Source organism: Mizuhopecten yessoensis, unplaced genomic scaffold (genome assembly GCF_002113885.1).
Source record: "Mizuhopecten yessoensis strain PY_sf001 unplaced genomic scaffold, ASM211388v2 scaffold2671, whole genome shotgun sequence".
Lineage (NCBI taxonomy): Eukaryota > Metazoa > Mollusca > Bivalvia > Pectinida > Pectinidae > Mizuhopecten > Mizuhopecten yessoensis.
In genome coordinates this window covers 2,036,589-2,062,950 of record NW_018404662.1, presented here as the reverse complement: position 1 = coordinate 2,062,950, position 26,362 = coordinate 2,036,589, and the positions used below count along the sequence as shown (strand labels likewise).

Below are 26,362 nucleotides of genomic sequence, written 5' to 3'. Positions count from 1 at the left end.
CCGCTTTATCACAACTTAGTTCGTTGGTCGTCTCAAAGCGGGTCACAATTTATGTAGACACTCGACAACCAACAGTACATGTTTTATCTAACCTATTTCGTCGACCAAACCAAAACTTCTAAAATTAGAAACTCCGAGTAAATATCATGTTTCCGTATCTAAAAGTAGAAAATCTAGTAGCCAGATCTTCAATCAGAAAATACCGAATTAATGCAATTGATACAGAAATGGAAAAAAAACCATAAAAGGAGCCTGTTTTGGAATCAAATAAAAAAGACAGGGGAGAAACAAAAAACCTACCCATTATAAAATATTGATTATTTTTCTTATTGAAAAATCGACTTGAACATCGTACCGTAAAACTGCAAGACTATTCCCTCAGTTTTTTGACACGTGGAGGGAAAACGTACGATTAAATGTAAACCTTCAATATTTGAAAACAGATGATAGAAAGTTATATCTTAAACATTTTGAAACAAAACTGTTTGTAAACAGTATCAACAGACATTAAAATCATATCAAAACACTTCTCAACATATATTAACCTCGACTAATTAATATGATATAAAGATAGGACAAGTATAACACGATATGATTTATATGCGCATAAGTCGTTTTCAAAATGTTGCCAAAGTTTTTTTTAGAACATTAGATATGTTCTACGTTATTTACTCTCTCTCTCTCTCCCTTCTAATCCCTATAGATATCTGAACGGTGTGGTTAATCCGATTGCTGTTTCTGACACCTTCGTATGCTCACATATGTATATATATAAACATATCTGTAACGTGCATATCGCCGATCGTAGTAATAAGCCGTGTACCTCTAGCTGGCTGCTGATTGGCTGCCCAGATATACACATTACGGCTTGGCCAGCCCCTCGACCAACCGCCGCATGTCAGCCTCTCTGCCAGGCCCGTCTCACGCGAGTATACTACTCTACGGCCCCGGTAACCGTGAACCCTACCTCCGGATACTCACGTTAATGATTCCGTCATTTTTCACATCGGAGGGGGTAAAGTTGTACGTGACCCGTGCAACACGGAAACCCGACATCGGAATCCTCTGGATCTTAACTCGCTTTTAATACCTTACACGAGATTGGAGGATCATCTACTGTGGTTTTTAGTTCCACTTTTTATATATTTTATTTAGCTGACTTTTTTTTATAACGGATATACATGCTGAGGATTGTCAAAATTGTTTTGCGTTTATTTTAAAGAACTTAAAAGTGTCAGTCACTTTTATCTTGTCTAGTTTCGGTTTTGTTTCCACATTTTGTCTACTGATAGTGATCTTGGAACATAAAGATATGGAATAATGTTATGCGTCGGATCTAACGCCTGACTGACATTGGATTAGTGCTCCTCGAAGTCGGATCGGTAAACGAACCAAAGTGCTATAGGGAATAATGTGTATATCGAAGTGCAATTCAAAGGAACATAAGGGATATATGTTATCTTTAAAGATGGAAATTAATATTTAAGCAAGAGAAAAAATAGTCTAAAATTTCCTGAACAACAAGTGTTTGTGTATACCATTTTTGGATTTCTGATTTCTTCGCGACGATGCTGATTTTTGCAAGTAAGTATGGCAATTTGTTAACCTGAACTAGAAAACACACCCGTCTATGTAAAGGTTTACATTACATCTGTGTATGACGTTAAAATAGCATGCAAAAATAGCATTTGTCTGAGAAGTTGAAGTATTAACCATAAATGAAGCGCACATATTAAGACTTCATATAAGTGGATATTTTCTGTTGATGATACTTTATACTCTGCATCCTGAACACCGAAAAAAGATAACAACAAAATAAGGCGCATTCGATCAGGTATAGCAAATATGACTCTAACACCTGTTAATGCAATGTTCTTCATTAAATTTATCGTTCTGTCCTAAATAAAATAAAATGTTCGACTTGTGAAATCATAATCCGCTCTCCCTCTTCCGCTTTCTTTAGTCAAGATGTATATGCTAAGATTGTGTATCGTCTATTTAAGACACACTTTCGATGATTCATCTCGTTAATCATCGAGCCATCCATAATATTTAGCCAGCCAGCCGATCTTCCACGCCGCTGATTCCCGCTGTGGCCTTTACTCATGTTCAATACCATCAATATTTTTCCTCTTGTGATCTGAGTCAAAACAAGTTCGTCCGGGACTAGAAAGTTATATACTTCCTCGTTGTACCCCATACTACGACGAAAACACTTGTAATTCTTATATTTTCAAGAGTAATGCTGTAAGTTCTGTTTCCAAGGAGCGTTCGCTACTTGTTAACACTCAAATGCGCACCTTTTCAATTAGAATTTCAATAGCTCATTTATTGTATGTGTATAAAAGGATGAAAAGATAACCCCTCTATAATGCCCTTGGGATTATGTTCCATTTGTATATAGAAAATAAAAAGGCTCGTCTTAAATTATCTCCTGCAGAAAAATATCTCCTCATTAATTTTGCTAAGAATCATAAAATGCGTTGGTGTAATGGGTGATGTGCAGTCGGTTGTCGAGCCTGTTTCTGGGTAGTGTCATTTTACACAGGGTTTAGCCAACACATCACAGTTCTACCATTGCTGAATCACAGCAATATAAACAAGTGTTCTCCTCTCCAGTTTCATTTCTCGGCACAAGAAGGAATACGTTTTATGATATAATTAATCTAATAAATTAATACCCTATATCGTAGATATCTACCAGTGCGGCAGTATTACGATGGTGGCCTCTGCTATCTCTCTGCTCTCCCGTGTATATCCTGTAAGAGTATATTGGTTTAATATTTTCAGGCCATCAGATGTATAAGATCATGCAATATAACACATCTCAGATTAGCGGTATAGACGTAACACCAGCTTTCTGTAATGCTATTACGTTTACTTAATCTCTAAGCTAACACATCTCTTCTCGCCATTAGTTTCCCTATTGTATCCGTATGTACATAACGCTCACTCGATTGCCGACTCTTAATGACTGATCAAAGGGAGGGTTTAACGCAATTTTTCAGCATTTTACTCACAAAATAAAACTGACCTTGCCAAGCGTTGGACGATTTTTTTCTATGATAAAATAGGATTGATGTCGAAATGATCGAGTATTGCATTTTTTTTTCTTTTAAATATGAATTGGTGTGAAACTCCTCACAAACTGTTATCTGAAGTGTATTTGAATGTAATTATAATCGGCTTAATAACCCCTTATGTTTCTTGTATGCGTCACTCGATTTCTTAACTTTTCTATACACGAGTCAATGCACATGGTTATGAAGAAAAATGTAATTAGAATATGAAATAACGAAATTATGTTCAAACGAAAAATTAATGTTGTTAATGACAGGAGTATACTTTACGGTTTTATGAGATAAAACAGAAGTAATAGTGTGAACAGCTTGTTGTGAGTAAGTACACGTGTAGTGTGGAGAGTCTGGATTTTATCATAAATACATAAACCTGCCTAACTCTCACGTTACGTCACACATTATCAGAGGTATCGATATAGCTCCCCTAACTGTGGCGACGTCTGACCAGGAATGACGTTTATACTAGGTTAAAATCTTTATTTTAAAATCGTTCGCCCAGGAAGTGCATGGCAAGATAGACACACGTACAGCAGAACGTGTATGGGTATTATATTATCATTCGTTGGTGTTCCTCAATGTACAGGTTTTGCAGAAATAGGTTCTCATTTACGTTATTCTGTATCATTATCTGTATCATGTCCAGCACATGATGACTGTGTGCATGTAGTACAAGAATTCAAATTGTTATGAAATATTTTAAATAACACGGGATCGCGAGCGAAGTAAATTAGTATTAAATCTCGCCCAACGCATAGGAATTCTAATTCTTGCTGTCGCGAGTGCTAATGAAATGACATACATTGCCCGATCTCATCCCCTAACGGAATTTCAATAGATCAAACGACCCCAAGAAACCCTTGTGAGAGGACATCATTTGTCCAAAACGCGGCCTAGGGACGTTACGTTACACGGGATCGCGAAAGTTTAAGGAGGAAAACCCCCACCCCAACCCGATAGACTCCCATCCTGATCACTTCCGCCACTGGTCTGTATCATCCATCCATCTGGACCGAACATCCATCCACCTCTTATTCTTCGGGAATCAATATAAGGAAGAACAATCTATTGCATTTCATATTGCATGTTACATTGAACAGTCAACGTGTAAGCATAGACACGCGTTTTCTGTAAATGTGATAAACCCATAATTTTCATGATTAATTTTTGTTTAATATACATGAACGTATATCAGAATTAAGACAAGCTTCTCTGATCATTCACGACTAAGCAGCAAGTATGGCACCTGAATGACATGTAAATAATTTTCAGTAAAATTATAATATTTATCATATTGGTATTTCCCCAGAACTTTACTGGTGAAATGAAATGAATAGACACAATGTATTGAGGTCTAAAAGGATGCTGAGAGAACAAATGTGTAAAAGGCGATTTGTTGGAGGGTAAGAGGTGGTGTTGGTGGTTGGTGGGGAGGGGGGGGGNTGTACACACGTACACCGAACCAAATGATAATGAAGATGATGAGTGGAGATGAGGATGACTAGCCTACCGTCTGCATCTAATCAGGTCTGGACACGACCGTGTACAGTGCAAATACCGAGCGTTACGTGGGGCAAGAACAGAGTACGCCGTACAACGCCGAACGATAACGGCCGCTAGTTCATGGTGTCATGTTCGTACCCACACAATGCAGAAAGATAACGACCTTCAGTAACATGGATCAGGTTCGTCCCCAATGCTTTGAGGTTGGAGAGGGTACGATGATAACCAACTGTTGTTGTAACGTGATCCCTCCCCACCCCCGCCGTGACTGTCTCGTGAGATACAGACATATTTTTGTAAGTTTTGGGCCATTTAAATAATTCACATGCATAAACATCAAATGAATCCATCACGGTAACTAGATGATTGAGATATTAAAACAGTTAAACAAATCATGTTTCCGACGGTCTCGACCATGTTGGGAAACCCCCAGATTTAGGGTAATAGAGGACAAACTTCCTTTCACATATTTAACTTTGGAACAAACGTTGAATCCGGAACATAGCAAACGTTTCCAACGTTTTCTTCCCTAATAGGGAACATCTAATATACGCTGGATTTGACACATAACAATTAAATCTTGCAAAAAATAAAATCATCTGTATTTTTAGTGCTTTTGAGATAAATCCGAAAAAAAAACGTGTAAACAACACGAATTGTCCTGTTATGCTATAATGCAAATTGAGAACGAGACGATTGCCTACGAAAGCCTGCATGCTTTGCGCATACCCGGGACAACGGAAACGCCGGCTGGCCCGGCAGCGACTTCGCTGTATTGGAATAAAAGTTACATAGGCGGGTTATACGAATCAAGCGGGCCCGTTATATTTACCGTTTCCAGTAGATTCGTTTTCGTAACGATTTTCTAATAAAGACTCTGTGAATTTTATATATTGCTTTCCTCTTTGATACATGTGCTAATTATCCGTGGTGAGTTGACGAGACAAGAAGAAATGTCACAATAAACGAATCAGGCGTAGACGTTATTATTTTGAAAGGTTTCTATACGATCCAAAATTAACAAAACTGTAAATGTTTTAAAACCTGCTTATGAAATAGAATCTAACTGAAAAAACTCTTTATCACAGAACAGAAAATTCATGACGACAAAGTGTAAATTGAAAAGTATCTAGGCCAATGTCCTTAGACGTTGTTATCTTCAGTGACGTCATATCAATGTGTACTAATTGTGGAGTGTTATTTTAAAAGTGATATAGTATTATAGACCAAATAAATTTAAATACAGCGTACCAATACATAACATGCAAGAAACTCCAGTAACAGCCTGATCATTTCACCTTATATATTCATAAAGTGTGTATCATCAATTAAAAAATTGAAAGCTGTACTGTATACAAAAGCAATCCATTCTGGCCTTTTGTCCTTGAACCTTGTACCGTTACTGATGACTAAGCACTCCTCGTGTTAACGACCACATTTCTTACAATGCAAAATTGTTACTTATCCGCGGTCCGTCAGAGGACCGTTAATCCATTATCCGTGTGTTATATTGAGATTGACGTGTCAGTACAAACTCAGGAGGACGTAAGTGGGAGATGACGTTATCTGTTGTCTCTATCTCATGTTCCGTCTTCATTCTGTGACGTAGGCTGTCAAAGCCACTGTATCTCTATCAGACCGGGCCACATGGACCTTGTCAGGTCGGGGACATAGCTCAAGATCTGTTCATGTTCAAGTTTTTAAATTTCTTGGAATCATATTTTTAAAGCATACGCAATAATACACAATTCGCAAATTCGGCTAATTATAACCATATAACAATTTTACTTTGGAGAGCGTCCATATATGTGTCAGTACGGGGCTCGTTAGGATTAAATAGCATTGGACCAAGGCGTATTGAAAAATACGTCGGGACGGGAGAGGGAGTGGGGATCAGGCTAAACTCGGGCAATTGATGCAAGATAAACTGGTGATCAGTCATGAGACATTACTCAACTCTGGATCCGTCAGCCAGATGACTGGGCTTAACGTGAGATCCATCAGGCTGAGGACTGGCTAAACTTGAGATCCTTCAGGCAAAGACTGAGCTAAACTAAGAATCAGTCAAGTCGGAGTACGAAGCTAAGCTCTGAACCCGTCAGAAAACTTTGGTTTCGTGTGTATTCGGACCAAACTAAACAATCGATCTGTCGGGCCATTGACGACGGAATACTTTTCACTAGTTATATTGCTGGTTCCTACACTGCTTTCATTGGAGGCCGCACTACAGCCGAGTTATCAATAGCATTCATCACTAAGGTATTGTATATTTTGCTGAACTCGCTGGGTAAGCTAGTATTAGAAAATGCTTGTGATAAATGGTTTTGCCTACTAAACCACTAAGAGTTCAAAACACAACTCCATGTCGCAAGATTTTATTAGCCCTGACGTTCTGTTTCGTTGATGTAAATCAGCACGTTTTTATCTTTATGATGAAAATTAAACAAGAGTCGCGTAAACATTAACTGCGGGTCACCTTCCGGTCAAATCCAACATGGCGGAGTTTGAACTCCGCACATTGTATTTATCACTTGGCGCGGATATAAACACATAATTAGCGGTTCCGTGTCTGTGTCTGTTGTCTTGCAGTAATGAGAAAGTATCGACGAACAGCCCCAACGAGACGTTATGATAGAGCGCACATGCTGCACGTGTAACATCTGGATCAGCCCGTGTAATCCTATACCGACGATTGAAATATAACTAGATACTCCAATTCTTAGATTACCCCCGATACCATTGTAACTTGACGACACTGGAAGAAGGATGCAATATTCGATAGTCCTCATTAGCAAGAAAGAGACTTTAATACGAAGATGGTACATAGGTTCAGTATCAACCACGCCGCATTGACTCATACTGGTTTTTGCCTGAGAAGGAACGGTCGCCCACAGCATTTTACCAAGTGTCTGATGATAAAATCTTCGAAGTCAATCAGTCTGACGACTCGAAGTGCCATCCTATGCTGATGTAGACCTGTTCACCACTACAACGAGCGAGAGCAGCGTATTGCCTCTGAAACCCAATACAGACTACAGAACCTAATGTGCTGAACAGTTCCCAAAACTGTTCCTTTTTATTTCAGTCATTAAAAGTTAAACAAAACTAATAAAGCGGTTTAATTGTTAATGCCTAACGACTTCAATACATTTTTTGTAACATATGATAATTTGAATTTAACATTTCGCAGCTGATATTACCCTGTCCGTCTGTTCGTTCTGGACAGCTATAGTTAATATATATCTTGCAGATCTGTTTTTATTGTAGGAGATAAACGTTTTAAGGATGTAAATAAATTATTGGTAACCAGTTTATTTTCTCTGGCTGATTCCAGCTATGTATCCTCCTCCAGTCCGTAAATAACAAAACTCGCCGTAAGTGTTAGATACAAGTGAGTGTAAAAACGTTGTTTTACGGCATTATGATCCTAACATAACTGGCTAAACATCCCCACACACTAATGCAAACATGCAGTTATACCCTGTGGCACAGCTATCACCCCCACTTGACAGCGAGGCTGTCGAAAAAGAAATATTGTAAAAACAAATACAGCAGGAATCCAACACATACCTCTTCGTTTTGACATTTCAAAACAAAAGAAATAAGAACAAGTTGCCAAGAAATGGTTCTCCGACACTAAGCGATACCTGGATCATGTTGAGTTGAGGTTCAATAACGTACTACTTCTCTCACGGTACATGTTGAGTTAAGGTTCAATAACGTACAACTTCTCTCACGGTACATGTTCACAAATAAGTTAGTTTAATTATCTAACGTGGCTGCATACATTTTCCTCATAAGTCAAAGTTTTAATTAGACACTAATAAAATAGCATGCCTCGTATAAGATTTAAACGTATGTGCTAACTTTGTCGTGGTAATGTTTTGCAGTTTTTGAATGAAATTCTGTTATTATTGGACAACTAAACATTCTGATTACCATTGATACGAGAAAACTTCCAGTATTTGTGTCCCTTCTCTCTAGGTTTCTGATGTTACATGCCTGAGCTTGAGATTTAGATATTTTGTTTGTTTCTTAAAGATTCTCATGTGTATAGTAATAAGTTTTATGTTTTGTCTCAATTGAGCTGGATAATCATAACAGCAACAATAAAGTACATAGGCTCTCCATGTCAGCTGAGTGCTTTTTCGCCATACACTTGTTTGTTTTCGTAGAAAACAATATCATGAAGGTTAGGTAACTGCGCTTAAGGTTCATGCGGTGTAACGCCCATATGGACACGGTGTCAGCTTATCTCGTGCCCTTAACACCGGATTAGATCTCGTACAGCGAGATAAGATCCGTTATCTGTTTGTCTGATAACGTTGCGTTACAGCACTATCTTCGGCGCTAGCACAACATCCCAACGATACCAAGAATTCAGTAAAAAATAGAACGCCGCCCGAATACACCCATAAGTTTGGAGCGGGAAGTGAGTCGCTCATTAACAAGACTTCGTGGCTGACAGCTTGCCATGTCGCTGGGGTGAAACACTGATGGTTACATAAACGGTTCTATGTGTGAGGCACTTGGCACCGCCTCCAGGTGGAACACTATACAAATGTATACTGGGGAGCCACGTTTAGTAATTCTTTCGTGTGGAAGACATCATTGATTTAATACTGACGATTCCTCGTAACTTCATTGCAGTTCCCACACGATAACATTACCGACAAGCAAATGTCACATTCCCTTGAATTTCCAATGCATCTTCTTTGCTATGGAACGAACATTTGACTGCGAGGGCTTGTATATTTGAAGAGGTTAGAATGATTTTTTCACTACAAGCAAATTGTATTACATTTAGCGCCCGGACAAAGTTAGAATATTTCCTCCGAAATTCAAATAATGCTTTGGTATAAATTGTGAATGGAAATACTTTTATAGAATTATCACTTGGACGTTTCTTTGTTCATGGTGTACGTTATCGCATCTAATAAGGTCATTAAAAGAGTGTCTATGGATACATCGCCAAAAAGTAAAGAGCTAGAATTCGCGAATGTTGCATTTTGGACAGAACATTAGTGATTGTTTCTCAAGTCAATGTCCCTGACCAGAAAACATTGAAATGAAAACAACTTGTACTTGTACTTGCAGATGTTGTCTCAAACGATCATGCAGAATGATACAGCGGATCTATTCTTCTCCCATTTATTGACTAAGTAAAGAATATATGCTCTATTGTGTTTTACAGTATTTACAAAAATAAAAGTATATGTTTGATATATTTATTTCAATATTTCGTTGCACTTTTTAAATAACAAAAAGCAACCCTACTTTCCTTAGTTAACAGGAATCAGGAATATGTCCACGATCCTCGGACATACAAAGGAAGTACATTGTTTTAATTTTCTGTATTTGATTGATTGGTTTTTCTTTACTCGATCAAGTGACACACATCCCTTCCTTGCTGGTTTAGAGGACAGGGATGAAAGGAAATGTTCTTCATTTTGAAATACGCTCCATCAGAGCAAATTTGTTTCTTAAACGTATTTATAATTTTGTTTCAATTTCTTGTAAATATAATTCGCAAGTATAAATTGGTGTTACTTGCCTTCAACACCTGGTCTGATTGTCTTTATACATTTTCAGGGTAACTATGTAAATCTTTCCTTTCTTGATATCGGGAATCAATGTTGCCTGCTGGCATGATTGTTTACAATTAATACCATTCCAACCGTTTGGCGGTAGGAATGAGGATGTAATAATTTTTACATTGGTACAAGATACGCCAATAGGTGGCGCTATTTGTGGTTTTAGCACGTGCAAAGAGGCACACGTGTTTAAGGGATGTTTATTATTGAGATCAATAGATTAGGAGTTATATGAATGTGTGTGAGATTTACATTATTGTGCAACTGTGTTTATTAATCATTGTGAATATAAATAGACATAATGCAGTGTCTATGTCGCTGCAAAATACAGTTTTTGGTATTTGTGTTAAAGAGAACATGCATTTACAAATAAATTAGAAACAGTTTTCCCCAATATTAGCAACGTCAGTTATTTGTCAACAAAATATGTCATGGGCGCGGCTTTTTTCCTTTATTAGTTGGTCTTCTTTTTTTTAAATTTGAATTTACACTATGTCCTTACACTTTATTCGGAAAGCAAGCGGCGTACAGCATTTACATTAAATTATTATTGTATTATTTACAGTAGACTAAAATGTATTTGTATGTTGTTTCGCCACCGTTATAGTTGGTGTTTGAAGTTGTTCCGTATTTTCTGGCGCTTACTTTGTGCGAAAACCGTCCAAATGAAAACATGGACGCCTTTGGAGGCATGACGATTGGGCGGGATATTGGCCAATATTTCATGCTTGTTAACGAGCAAACTGGCATTCACAATAATAACAGCTGACAACTCTCTTTGATCTAGACGGGTTGCTCAAACCTGCCAGGAAGTAGCGGATGGTCATTGTGTGCTTGTCATTCTAAAATATCTAAAGTCATGTTTTGAATTCAAGAAAGGTTTGCGAGATATTCTCAGCCGCTCGACATTCTAATTATCCTAATGGTAGATATTACTATACTTTAGAATTAATTTGAATATCATATGAATATTGTAGATAATCAATTTACTTTCGTTTGTATTTTGTAGGTTTCTAAATGTTTATTTTAAAACTTATTATCGGTTGTAGAACGAAACATCAAACGTGTTATTGAATGATCTACTGCTATTGATTAAGACGTGTGATTACATGCTGGTCATGACAACATGTGCAACAATTGTACGGTCTGATGTGCATTGTAAGTGGTACATCCCAGACAAGGCTATGTCTTTAGTATATAGAATCATTACGAAAAATGCATCCCTTGGATGTCTGTTGAGAAATAAGAGATAAAATAGCAGAAAACATTGAGGGGCTAGAGTCTAGTAACCAATCCCTGTACTCTAAAGTAAACATTGGCGTTTTGCGGCATACGTCAGTCCGATCATTCCCAGATCATGCGTTAATATCAAATCTATCTACCTTTGCACCAGCAACCGATGGCGGGAAGGACTATTTTGTAGCTGTCATGATCTGCTCGAATCAATTTAACCAAGACGAAACGATGCAGACTTATCTCTGCAGCCGCCCGAGATGTCCGAGAATCAATCTGCAACGATTCGTCCTAACTGTATACGTATTGACATCAATGGTCTTGACCTTTGCCAAAAGTCCAATTATCACCTACTCCAACACAATTCACACCACCTCGTGCTCACCTCTCACACCGACTGCTACTCCAGACCTAGTTGGATGTCGCCCAGGGTGCCCTCATATATATACCTATAACTATCAGACAAAGCGATACCAGACGGCTGTCCAAGTGTTTCCTATACGTATTGAGTTGTAAATCTGTACGCCAACATTATGATGTTTGCAAAGAAAAATTGCTGTAATTGCAAATGGTACAGGACTGTGTCATTTTAAGTGCCAGAAATGCATAAAACATGATTGAAGGAGGCGTATAACTCGTCAAAAAAGATGTTTCACGCCTATATGTTTGTTGTCTTTTCGCCGTGAATGATTCATCCTGGAAGAAATAAATATTTTAACTAGATCGTTTCTTTGATCCAAATTTGCTATGTTACAATGCGAACCTGTATGTTTCATATTGCGTTTCTTTGATCCAAATTTGCTATGTTACAATGCGAACCTGTATGTTTCATATTGCTTGCAGTTACCATTTACCCTAAAACAGCACGGTATTTAAATAAAAAATGTATGTATTAATAAAGACTTACAATTGGCATATTGATCAGTTAATTTACAAGCAACAAGCATGCTAAACGCCGGATTCCTATACAGTATTAATAACGTCATTATATAAATGACTCCCGCTGGAATAATGGAAAAGGGTACATAAACAGGAGCTAGTTATTCCTAAATAATAAACCTAATGACGAGCTAATCACCATTACGATCACGTAATGCTGGTCTATGTTAGTCCAACAAGGCAGTGTTAATCTAATTAGCTGTTATTAACACGGATCGAGTATATGCCCCTAACGACTTCTCGTCCATCAATCTGAAGGGCGGTCATGACAAGGTGCATTATCATCGGCCCAGCATAATTACCCCGGTGTATGCCTGACATTCATGTATTCCTCCGCCACCAACAGGACGAATTATTTTACTCGCTGTCAGCCGTATGCAATAACACGCAGGTGCTTCTGACTGGGAACTCTTCACCATAATTTACACATATTTCAGTTCTGTGACTAGACAAGATCGTTGAGAAACAATTTTCAGCGTTTTGTCCAAGATGACACTTAACTCTAATCGCGTTTTCTAAATGTTTAACGAGATTGGAACGCAAACATAGTGATATCGTTATTACTGAGGTATGATATCGTTTTTTATTAAAAGAGGTCGACAATCAACAACAGGGATAGGGTTAAAACTGATATTAGTGTAGAGGAACGTCGACAAAGTGCTGAGATAAGAACCGATCTTCTTTTTGTTCTGTCTATCATACTCTTGCATGCAGGTGCAAGGTTCTGAAATGTCTCGTTGGTGTGACGCATTCTTGGCATCTAGGAGTACCCATATTTTTCACGAACGGTTTGCCTCAACCTTTTCTTGTTATATCGAGATATGGTATGAAATCCAGACACAAATACGTATGATATAGTAATTCTTACGGCGAGATTCTTGGTAATTTAGGCCGTTCATCAAAGGAAATCATATTGAAACTCACACACCGTATCCTGTTCGGTACATGTGATTTGGTCTTACATGGTTTTAGGATTATAGTGCATGATGTTGCACTTTAATCAACGTTTGAAGAATCCTTGTGATAGCTCGCATTTTGATTTACGAGTAAACGTGTTTTTCACATGTATAGTACTGTTTGTGATCATCTGGATTGTGGGGGCCACGTGGTTACAGTTTAGCGGTGAACATCGACGTCAAATCTATATTGACAACAGCGGCGGAGGGGCAAACGGATGTTTGTATCTAGTAATACAATGTACAAGCCATCGATGCACTGGTTACAGAATATTACTACAGACTGGCATTACACCAGCATTGCTCTGCTGCTCTCATTGTTATAGAAAGTCAAGGACTGCTCTGCTGCCCTCATTGTTATAGAAAGTCAAGGACTGCTCTGCTGCCCTCATTGTTACAGTTTGTCCAGTATTGATCTGCTGCCCTCATTATTATAGATAGTCCAGCAATGATCTACTGCCCTCATTGCTACAGTATGTCAAGCATTGATCTGCTGCCATCATTGTAACAGTATGTCTAGTATTGCACTGATGCCCTCATTGTTATAGATAGTCCAGCATTGACCTGCTGCCCTCATTGTTACACTTTGTCCAGTATTGCACAGCTGCCCTCATTGTTTTAGATAGTCCAGCATTGATCTGCTGCCCTCATTGTTACAGTTTGTTCAGTATTGCACTGATGCCCTCATTGTTATATAGTCCAGCATTGATCTGCTGCCCTCATTGCTACAGTATGTCTAGCATTGATCTGCTGCCCTCATTGTTACAGTATGTCTAGCATTGATCTGCTGCCCTCATTGTTACACTTTGTCCAGTATTGCACAGCTGCCCTCATTGTTATAGATAGTCCAGCTTTGATCTGCTGCCCTCATTGTTACAGTTTGTCCAATATTGCACTGATGCCCTCATTGTTATATAGTCCAGCATTGATCTGCTGCCCTCATTGTTACAGTTTGTTCAGTATTGCACTGATGCCCTCATTGTTATATAGTCCAGCTTTGATCTGCTGCCCTCATTGTTACAGTATGTCTAGCATTGATCTGCTGCCCTCATTGTTACAGTTTGTCTAGCATTGATCTGCTGCCCTCATTGTTACAGTATGTCTAGCATTGCACTGCTGCCCTCATTGTTACAGTATGTCTAGTATTGCACTGCTGCCCTCATTGTTACAGTATGTCTAGTATTGATCTGCTGCCCTCACTGTTACAGTATGTCTAGCATTGCACTGCTGCCCTCATTGTTACAGTATGTCTAGTATTGATCTGCTGTCCTCATTGTTACAGTATGTCTAGTATTGATCTGCTGTCCTTATTGTTACAGTTTGTCCAGCATTGATCTGCTGCCCTCATTGTTACAGTATGTCTAGCATTGAACTGCTGCCCTCATTGTTACAGTATGTCTAGTATTGCACTGCTGCCCTCATTGTTACAGTATGTCTAGTATTGATCTGCTGCCCTCACTGTTACAGTATGTCTAGCATTGCACTGCTGCCCTCATTGTTACAGTATGTCTAGTATTGATCTGCTGTCCTCATTGTTACAGTATGTCTAGCATTGATCTGCTGTCCTTATTGTTACAGTTTGTCCAGCATTGATCTGCTGCCCTCATTGTTACAGTATGTCTAGCATTGATCTGCTGTCCTCATTGTTACAGTATGTCTAGTATTGATCTGCTGCCCTCACTGTTACAGTATGTCTAGCATTGCACTGCTGCCCTCATTGTAACAGTATGTCTAGTATTGATCTGCTGTCCTCATTGTTACAGTATGTCTAGTATTGATCTGCTGCCCTCATTGTTACAGTATGTCTAGTATTGATCTGCTGCCCTCACTGTTACAGTATGTCTAGCATTGCACTGCTGCCCTCATTGTAACAGTATGTCTAGTATTGATCTGCTGTCCTCATTGTTACAGTATGTCTAGTATTGATCTGCTGCCCTCATTGTTACAGTATGTCTAGTATTGATCTGCTGCCCTCATTGTTACAGTATGTCTAGCATTGGCCTGCTGCCCTGATTCCTTTATTTAATCTTGATATTTCATATCGGTTTTTCCTCCTTTTTGTTTCCTGTTGTGACCTCTGATGCACCGCTTGTGAGAAGGTTGAAAGACTCATATGACTGGCAGGAGAGTCATGCTATCGAATGCAGGTCGTGACATTTCAGTCAAATGAACTCCATACTTTGTGGACAACGTTCCGTATGGCCTTATAGACGCAAACAAATAAGCAAACGGACGAACGAACAAATAATAGTAATTGCTCTGTTACACCGTTTGCAGTTAAACCCTCTCAACTTTTCCTTATATAAGAATGCTCCATGTATGATCTGATGCAGATTTACGTAAGCAATTCCATTTCTGACAAATTGATATTTCAGGACAAGTGTTAAACGTTACACAGTAATGAGACGTGTTTGTCTAAATATGATATCAAGTTCCCCCTTCTCTGTAAATGTATTTGAAATGCGGTACCATTAGGAATCCATCGTGAATTGTCTCCTTATTTTGATAAATACGTAGATTAATTTAATTAATATCATTGTAAGGTAAATGTCAAGCATTGAAATGATTGCTATATGGTGAATTGGTTAGATTGAGACTTTGCTGGGCCAATGTTACGCTCTTTATGTCCCATTGTCGGGGGTTTTGTACGACCAAGAACGTCTTTGGAATTTGCTTGGTTTTTTTCTTTTGCCATTGGGAAGTGCTATATTTCTTTGCCATTGACCATTAGTTTTAGAATTATTTCCGTTGATTTTGGGAAGTGTTTTCTCTAGTTCCGTTGACCTTGGTAAGTGCCTTCACTGTTTGTTTAATCTAAACTTGAGACGTGTATGCGATTATCTGTGTTGACCTTGCATAGTGTCCGTATTTCTCTGCTAGGTAATTGGAAAATGTTTTTCATTCTTTATGTTGACCTTGAGCTTCGGAAGTGCTTGAAAATCCGTTGACCTTGGGAAGTGACTGTGTTTCTCTCTATTGACATTGGGAAGTGTTTGTGTGTGTCTCTATTGAACCTGGGAAGTGTCTGTGTGTCTCTATTGACCTTGGGAAGTGTCTGTGTGTCTCTCTATTGACATTGGGAAGTGTCTGTGTGTCTCTCTATTGACCTTGGGAAGTGTCCGTGTGTCTTTCTATTGACCTTGGGAAGTGTCCGTGTGTCTGTCTATTCACCTTGGGAAGTGTCCGTGTGTCTCTATCTATTCACCTTTGGAAGTGTCTGTGTGTCTCTCTATTCACCTTGGGAAGTGTCCGTGTGTCTCTCTATTCACATTGGGAAGCCTCCTCAGTGCTGAGAATAGAGAAGTGAAAGTTTAAAAAAAACATAGAGCAGAGCCGTGTTATGGTATAATCATTAGTTTGCATTAGACATATAATGTTGCCGTGTTTACTAACTTTTCAATACATGTGCCATGCAGCCGTACACGTGAAAACCTGCTGTATAGTTCAACCTTACACTCTAGGGCTAGGTTTGTTATTTAACGAGTGGATATCTGTAATAAACACGGTATATCTACTGTAGGAGTTGGGTGTGGAGAGAAAATTGTTACCACAAATGTGTTGTCTGAAGAAAACCTTCCCCATGGACCCTCTACTAACTATACTACCCTCCCGGGACATTACAGTGCGGATTAAGAGTATTCAACGTAATGTTTCCGAACACCGCCCGTACCTTTGATCGCTAATGAAAACCAAAACTTGCTGGGATGATTTTCGCCACAAATTTCGCATAAAATTGTCTGTATAGAATTGATTTAAGAAATAACATTTCAAAAATATTCTAATTATGTTATATATATATATATCCATGCGTACATCTGTTTTGTGTTATAAATTTATGGTGGATATCCTATTTTAATGCTTGAAGAAGAGATTCTTATTATAAACATATTGCCATCTTACATGTTCTAGTATTTATAATATTCATTCTCAGAAGGAAATAGTTAATAGTCGTTCGACTTATTAAGGAATGTGGTAAATGATTAGTGCTCTACACATCAGTGTGGGGATGGGTGTAGTTATTGCATATCAACTAACTGTGGATAAGAGCAGTAATTTCACATATCAACGTTGGCTTTATGATGTTCTAGGGGACAGTTTTAATTAAAACGAGAGCATGGCATTGCCTTTTGCTAATATTCATCATACCGTGCGCTTACTATCTCCATACTCTCGATAGGATACACACCAGGAGAGGAAGTGGGGTACATTTACTGACCATGACGGCACACATATCACAAGGGACAAGTGTTCATGACTTGAATAAAAGCATTGACAAAACTGTGTGTCAGAGCTTTTAAACATATTTTGATAATAAAGATCAGAATGAGATATGCAGTTTACCGCAGCAAGAGGTTGTACATGTAATATCGTTTATCATGTCTAACGTTCTTCCAGAAAAACACGAGACGATTGTCGGAAATAAGAAGAATATATTTATAATGATTCAAACCCTGTAAGAAATTATAGTTTCAAAAATTTTGCAAATATTTGGATTTGATAATACACAAAATCTATAATAATTACATGATAACTTATGTAAGTCCTCTGAATAAGGTGGATAGGTTTTTATATGAACGCATGTTTGCACATATCTGACACAGTAATTAGAAGTAACCTACAGTACACTAAAGTCAGTAATGAAAACATCGCGATATCTACTATGTACTACAGTACGTTAGTACTGAGACACACATCTCTGTAACCAATCAGTACATGTTTAATTAGGGTAATCCCAACCTGTGTGACGCGGCCACAACAATGGCTCACAAACACGGACCGCATCTGGTCCTCGTATAGTATACCTTTGGTTAGTATAACGTACTCAGTAGGTTCTCAGTGATGCCACCTTCGATATGATTGATATACAACTTGGACATGTCTTTATACAGTGTTTCGTTAATATTGGGTACACTGCTGTGTAAAAAACCCGCGCATGGATATATGTGACGGATAGACCTGACAGCACATCTGTCTCACACAAACTGCCACAATCATCCAAACGAAATCCATAGGCATGCATTATATTGCGCTATGACAAGAAACATGCAATGCATGTGTAAGACGAGCAGAATTCCACATGCCACGAAACGTATCAGCAAAGATAAAAAAAACACGTGCGCACAAAATAGCTATAAACTACATGTAGTTATTTTGAGACTTGTTAATATACTAAAAGCCAAAGTTCGACTTTAAAGTTTCAAGGGGTTTTAACACAAATTCATAGCTAAACGGGACACTGTTTAAACGGATTATTGTGCTATTGAGCATACATTTTTAAGGTAATGAGAAATTTAACTTAAAATGCAGGAAGGCTTGAATCCCGGTTATGAACGGTTTTATTTTCTCTGATACAAACATGTACAACTGTTTTTTATAAGCAGGTAAAGTGGGTTAGAAATTTTGGAGTTTCCTTTTCGAATTATGAGTTATATATCATACTATAATAAACAAACATAATTATATTTAATGTATATATGTGCTTTTTACGTCAAATGCGTCGAAATACAATTTTTGCCTCGTAGAAAAAGTGGCGTGACTTAGATATAGGGGCTGGATTTTGTAACAGCATTGCGCGTGTATTCCATTTTACTGTTTATCTGCTAGCATGAAGAATTCATCAATGAAATACGACCATGTAAACCATCGTACAGTACACACGTCATAATTAGTGTATTGACCATCATATGGTTAATATTGACCAATGTTTTTCGATCACGTACTGCTTGCAGATTAATGTTCTTCAAAAAAAAATAATCGCGATTTTGTTTATGCATTTATCGTTTTTATTTTGAAAGAAGTTATATACAGATACAGAAATGTAAAGATATATACTTATATAGGCTTGGTCAAATGATGTTTTGATATTAAAAGCGTCCATAAAAAATATATAAGACTTTACAGCAAGTTCTTTAACAAATATTAATTTAATGCTACAAACATCGAAACATTACGAAAAGAAAAACGCCCGGTATTGTTTTACTTGACAGCGCCAGTTACAGTTTTTGCGATAGCATTCATCTTACCTTAAAATATTGACTATACATGTCAGTCTTTTTAGATTTAGCCAATATTTGATCATTCAAAACTTCCAAACAGTTTATAAAGTTATCGTCTTAGTCCGTAGTATACTATCAACATAAATGAATGAGTAACATTTTTTAATTCAAAACACTTGCTCCACTTATTATAAGTGTTGAAAATCCAGTTGTCAAAACCATAGATAAGAACATAAACGCTTCAGACTCGAGATAACTCAATAAATATCGAAGATATTTAACATGTCAATTATTTGCGTCCTTGAACAGTAGTTATAGCAGAGTGTTTGTAAGTTACACTTTAGGTGAAATGGAATGCATTCATAATCAGATCGATTGATTAGTTCTCATTCAATGCTTTACATAAACATTGTAAAATCGTTTTTACATAATATGCTACCTTTCGGAACACAACTGCTTTCGTTCTTTCAGGATTTCTCGTATAATTCGTGCGCGTGTTTTAAAGTGCAATATTGCTTACATAATTATGTAACTGGGTGCCTTTTGGAAAATTTTGATACATCGCCGACCTCTTGAATTTGAGATATCTTCGTACAAATAAGCCGTACTAATATTTGTTCACATCATGGTAACACCACATCCATACCAGTCCGTGTCTGTGAAGAAGACCTTTGATTGAAATATCATTTTCGAGTCAACGAAAGTAGAAACTCGAAAATGCACATTCTAAAAAGTGATGCTTCAACTAGATTATGTTTTGTTTCAAGAGAAGACAAAACATCAAACATTGTACACTTATTTCACAGGGTTAAGTGTTTGTTTTTTCAGTGACGTACGTCTGTGCCAAAACTGATTACCACATTTACAGATATGCACTGAATGGCGTACGGTCTTCTATATGATTTGTTTCGTATTAATCGTCTTCTACCTGCTGCAGCCGTATGAAGACCAATATGTGGGGGTGAATGATGGCGTGTATCAGCGTGTATATCTCCGTTATGCAGAAAGAAATCAAACATAAGGACCATCTCAAGGAGAACAACTGTTTTCCTGCTGATTGCATCAAGTGGGGTGACTTATCGAGTTATCGCCCCTTGTTATGGCTTTAACCAATGAACAACTGTTTTACATACGATATCATAAGAGGTGTGATCTATCGTGTTATCTCCCTCGTTACGCCTGAGTTATCGCCCCTGACATCACTCGGCCGTGGTGAAGGGCGTGGACGGTTATCATACCTCTAATAAACACTAATTTTACATAATGTGTGAAGTGTCTGTAGACCGAGGCTTCTATAAAACGACTTTATCTTATCACAAAAACACTTACACACAATACGAAACACACGGAGCCACTCAAAAGCCAACTTCATATGATATCTACTGAAAATGTTACAAACGCGAACAATGAATCGACTCTTGAACTGTCCCTGTAACCAAGTTTGAATCACTCCTTTCAAAAATGGATTGGGGAAAATAATTCTGTAAAACAATAAGAGCATTGAAAATAGAAAGGGTAGATTAAAACATCTGAATTTGAGCTTGATGATATGATCCAAGAAATACTTAAACGTCATGCATGACCTCCTAAGCACGTGGTGAAAAAATGGCTTGACCTTTGATGCCCGACTTCTATTCTGGTAACGATAGCGGAACGTGATACGGTTTGTGGTGAGCTTGACAGACGTGGAACTGGGTGTTTTCTACACATTCCTGTACGTAGACATTCCGACAAGTCACTAGAGAAGGAACATTTGATTGGTTTTAATGAGGCGGTTATCCATCTAGGTGATGAATATCAACCGTGTATTGATGATAGGTACAAGATAGTGTTGTGTCAACTGGAAGTCTTGGTACGCGATTTATTGTCCTAGGGAGCACCGATCCATCACGGACATATGGGGGCTTCTTGGTGTTTACAAGTACCGTTGGGCACCGTAAGTGATAATTCATATTGATAGAAGGTACAAATTTGATATTTGCGTATAAACTACACACTGTCCGTATAAAGTTGACAAAACAGTGCTATTTTCTTTAATATGAGACTTCCCTTTTTAGTTTCGACACAGTCTCGGCCATTACATAGTCTTCGTTCGTCGGTACTTGCCGCAATACCTGATGTTGGTGTGCAATCAACTTGACAAAATGACTTGGCATTATCTATTACTCCTTACATATTCCAGGGCTCTGTACACATTCCATGTCCCTGAAAATATTTTAGATCTCGGCGAATAATCAAGATATGTTACATATTTTGTCTTCTATAGAGTCCCGGTCCCCGTGGTGTCCTTCGTACCTAGCACACTGAACCGTCCTCCGTACCTAACACACTGTACCGTCCTCCGTACCTAGCACACTGTGCCGAGACACCTGTACCTAACACACTGTACCGTCATCCGTACCTAGCACACTGTACCGTCCTCCGTACGTAACACACTGTACCGTCCTCCGTACCTAACACACTGTACCGTCATCCGTACCTAGCACACTGTACCGAGACACCTGTACGTAACACACGGTACCGTCCTCCGTACCTAGCACACTGTACCGTCCTCCGTACCTAATACACTGTACCGTCCTCCGTACGTAACACACTGTACCGTCCTCCGTACCTAGCACACTGTACCGAGACACCTGTACCTAACACACTATACCGTCCTCCGTACCTAGCACACTTTACCGTCCTCCGTACCTAGCACACTGTACCGTCCTCCGTACCTAGCCCACTTTACCGTCCTCCGTACCTAGCACTCTTTACCGCCCTCCGTACCTAGCACACTGTACCGCCCTCCGTACCTAGCACACTGTACCGTGCTCCGTACCTAGCACACTGTACCGCCCTCCGTACCTAGCATACTGTACCGTCCTCAGTACCTAGCACACTGTACCGTCCTCCGTACCTAGCACACTGTACCGTCCTCCGTACCTAACACACTGTACATTCCTCCGTACCTAACACACTGTACCGTCCTCCGTACGTAGCACACTGTACCGTCCTCCGTACCTAACACACTGTACCGTCCTCCGTACCTAGCACACTGTACCGAGACACCTGTACCTAACACACTGTACCGTCATCCGTATCTAGCACACTGTACCGTCCTCCGTACGTAACACACTGTACCGTCCTCCGTACCTGACACACTGTACCGTCCTCCGTACCTAGCACACTGTCCCGTCCCCCGTACCTAGCACACTGTACCGAGACACCCGTACCTAACACACTGTACCGTCATCCGTATCTAGCACACTGTACCGTCCTCCGTACCTAACACACTGTACCGTCCTCCGTACATAGCACATTGTACCGACCTCCGTACCTAGCACACTGTACCGTCCTCCGTACCTAGCACACTGTACCGAGACACCTGTACCTAACACCCTATACCGTCCTCCGTACCTAGCACACTGTACCGTCCTCCGTACCTAGCATACTGTACCGAGACACCTGTACCTAGGACACTGTACCGACACACCTGTATCATCTTACCTCGATGAGATAGGGATAAAATACCACCAATGTTTTATTTCTAGTAACAAAAGCCACCGGCTTGACCCCTGGTTTATCTTCCATCAGTTAGGACTGACGTTTATGACTGGTTGTAAACATGGCCAGTTTGCTCCTGATAAGTCAGCATCTGCACCTTGCATGGCCTGTTATATGGTATGCAGCAGAACGAAGGAGATCTATCAATAAACTATCAGTTTCGTTGCGGTTTAGACCATGTCTAAAACTCCCACTAATAAAAATAAAAACCCCTAACATTGGACAAATCGTATCCGAATGTGGTAAGTTAAATTGGTGCGCAGCAAAATCCGAAACAGGTAAAAAATACCTGATTGTTTTATGGAAATGTGGGGTGATACTTTGGTAGTTAACTTCCTCAGAACAGATACATTCCCTGACACAATATCTATATCTCTGTCTACTTGTATAGAGAACCCGTTAAAATCATCCTTTTTGTATTTTCCTCACACTTCATTTTGAATAAACCGTTCTCTTTATTTTGAACAATTAACGCCGAACCACTCAGGACGACCCGATCGTCACTAAGATGCTTTAACACGAAGGTGTATCATCTCCCCGGCAAATAATGATAGCATTGGGTATAGGCTATCCTCGTAAAGCGTAAATTTAAAGAAAAAAAGTTTAGAAGATCAGTGATATTCTTGTGAACACCAACCAACAATTTGAAAAGTATGGAGGTCCGCGCATTTCCGGGCATAAAATGAAATTAAACTGCCAAATCGGACTTAATACTGCGGCTAACCAGACCAACTAGGTTCGCGTGGGAATTGTGCCGATTTGTGGTCAAGATGATGTTAAGCATTGTCCGAAATGATGTAATACGACATCCAATGACCCCTATCGCTGATGATTCTGCTGACCATCAAAATGGACATCTGGACGACACATGGTCAGAGATTTTGACAGTTATTGGTTGATGTATCAAAGATAAAATCGCGAGCAATAAAGATGGTTTCATGGTACATGAACTCTCGTGTATCGTAAACAACGTCAATTAATTGCTGACAGCTTATCTCTAATCGTCTACCTAGTGCTTGATTTGGTAATTGAATATGTTTAAATCACAATCTGTGGTGGTATTTTATTACTTGTGTGGAGTTATAAGCCTAGGAGCTTGAGAACATAACACATTAATTAACAATATTTATAAATTAAACAGAATTAATGTGTTATCTTCGATAAATTATTATCAGTTTAGTGTACATGTATATGGTTGTTTGTGTGGATATGGTAATACGGTATTTAAACAGATTTCTTATTAAATTGAAGAAGATGGATAGCTCAAGTTGTTACAACATTTTATATACTTTCTACACAGCACATTTAGCCCATAACGTGAACATTTGTGAAATGCCTTTACTTTAAAAAAAAAGTGAAAACAATGAATTTTAAAGGAAAACCAATACAACAAAACATCTTATAAATTTAAAACAGTTGAAATACAGTCTCGACTGACCCAAACATTTCGCTGGAGTTAAGCTCATTTTACTCAGTGCTTCAACATTTTTTTCAACTTCAAATGTAACTTTATTTCTCTTTATAAAATAATTGATATACAAAGGAAACATATTTACAACAGCATTCAACATCACAATTAAATGTTATTATATGGAGGACAAATCATGATCCTTTTTTTTAACAAATGTTGCTTAATTTGCATAATATCGTATTTCAAATGCACAGGATTTTTTTTTAATTTCAGTAGAGTCAGTATAACATTTTTTGTATGCATTAGTTCTGAGAACTTAACAGTATTGCTAACCAACATAATTCAACCACATGCTTTTCCGCTGGTATTCCCGAATCTAGCTTTAGTCATGCCGGTCAGTTTGTGGAGATCAGACGGTGATGTTTGGACAGTGTCCAGTACAACAGTATCCTTATTAAATACTACATCCATCTAAACTCGACTGGTTGATTCACTGATGAGACTACATTTGTTTCACATTACATTAAATGTTCCCGTTGAGCTGTGCAGTGATTTGATACGAGGCCGTTGACAGACTCCGGTATTTATTGCGAGGTATCTGTTGGGTGACATAAGACGTACCATTCACGTAATGATCCACACTCTATCCGAACCGTGATGTAGATAAAAGTACACCACTTAATGTGTTGACAAGTCTAATAATTTATATCAACAGCTGAGAGTATCTGTCATCAACCAAAATTGTCGTACAAATTAGTGTGTTGATATGTTTAGTAGACAGAACTTTAACAATGAGTGGCGGGGGAACCCAAGGCGCATGTGAATAAACATAAATAAAACATTAATTGGTTGGAGTAAGTTGAAATGGTATATATTTCCTGAATTAATTAACGTATAACCGTCTGGGTTTTATCCAATATTTACTCATGTTACCAGAAACTGTCATCGTAAATACATGTTACACAGATGATAGAAGCTGCAGATGCCTGACATGGCTTAATGCTGTGTCTGCCTAACATGGCATAATGCTGTGACTGCCTGACATGGCATAATGCTGTGGCTGCCTGACATGGCATAATGCTGTGGCTGCCTGACATGGCTTAATGCTTTGTGACATAAATGCTGTGTCTGCCTGACATCACATAATGCTGTGTCTGCCTGCCATGGCTTAATGCTGTGTGACATAAATGCTGTGTCTGCCTATCATGGCATAATGCTGTGTCTGCCTGACAGGGCGTGTCTGCCTGACATGGCATAAAGCTGTGTCTGCCTGAAATGGCTTAATGCTGTGTCTGACTGACATGACATAATGCTGTGACTGCCTGACATGGCATAATGCTGGGTCTGCCGGTCATGTCATAATGCTGTGTCTGCCTGGAATGGCATAAATGCTGTGTCTGCCTAACATGCCATAATGCTGTGTCTGCCTGACAGGGCGTGTCTGCCTGACATGGCATAATGCTGGGTCTGCCGGTCATGTCATAATGCTGTGTCTGCCTGGAATGGCATAAATGCTGTGTCTGTCTAACATGGGATAATGCTGTGTCTGCCTGACCTGGCATAATGCTGTGTCTGCCTTACATGACATAATGCTGTGTCTGTCTGCCATGGAAAAAATGCTGTGTCTGTCTAACAAGGCATCATGCTGTGACTGCCTGACATGGCATAATGCTGGGTCTGCCGGTCATGTCATAATGCTGTGTCTGCCTGGAATGGCATAAATGCTGTGTCTGCCTACCATGGCATAATGCTGTGTCTGTCTAACATGGGATAATGCTGTGTCTGCCTGACATCGCGGGTCTGCCTGACATGGCATAATTGTTACCAGAAACTGTCATCGTAAATACATGTTACACAGATGATAGAAGCTGCAGTTGCCTGACATGGCTTAATGCTGTTTCTGCCTAACATGGCATAATGCTGTGACTGCCTGGCATGGCATAAATGCTGTGTCTGTCTAACATGGGATAATGCTGTGTCTGCCTGACCTGGCATAATGCTGTGTCTGCCGGACATGGCTTAATGCTGTGTCTGGCTGACATGACATAATGCTGTGTCCGCTTGACATGGCATAATGTTGTGTCTGCTTGACATGGCATAATGCTTT

General features: G+C 39.0%; 1 protein-coding gene across 1 annotated transcript in view; it reads left to right on the top strand.

Moving 5' to 3' along the window:
* The first annotated feature begins 921 nt into the window (after positions 1-921).
* Positions 922-26,362, top strand: part of LOC110446315 — a 50,738-nt gene continuing 25,297 nt past the window's right edge. The window contains exon 1 of the mRNA XM_021491401.1: positions 922-1,584. Coding sequence (XP_021347076.1) covers positions 1,569-1,584 — 16 coding nt within the window. The 5' untranslated portion in view covers positions 922-1,568. The remainder of the gene's footprint in view (positions 1,585-26,362) is intronic.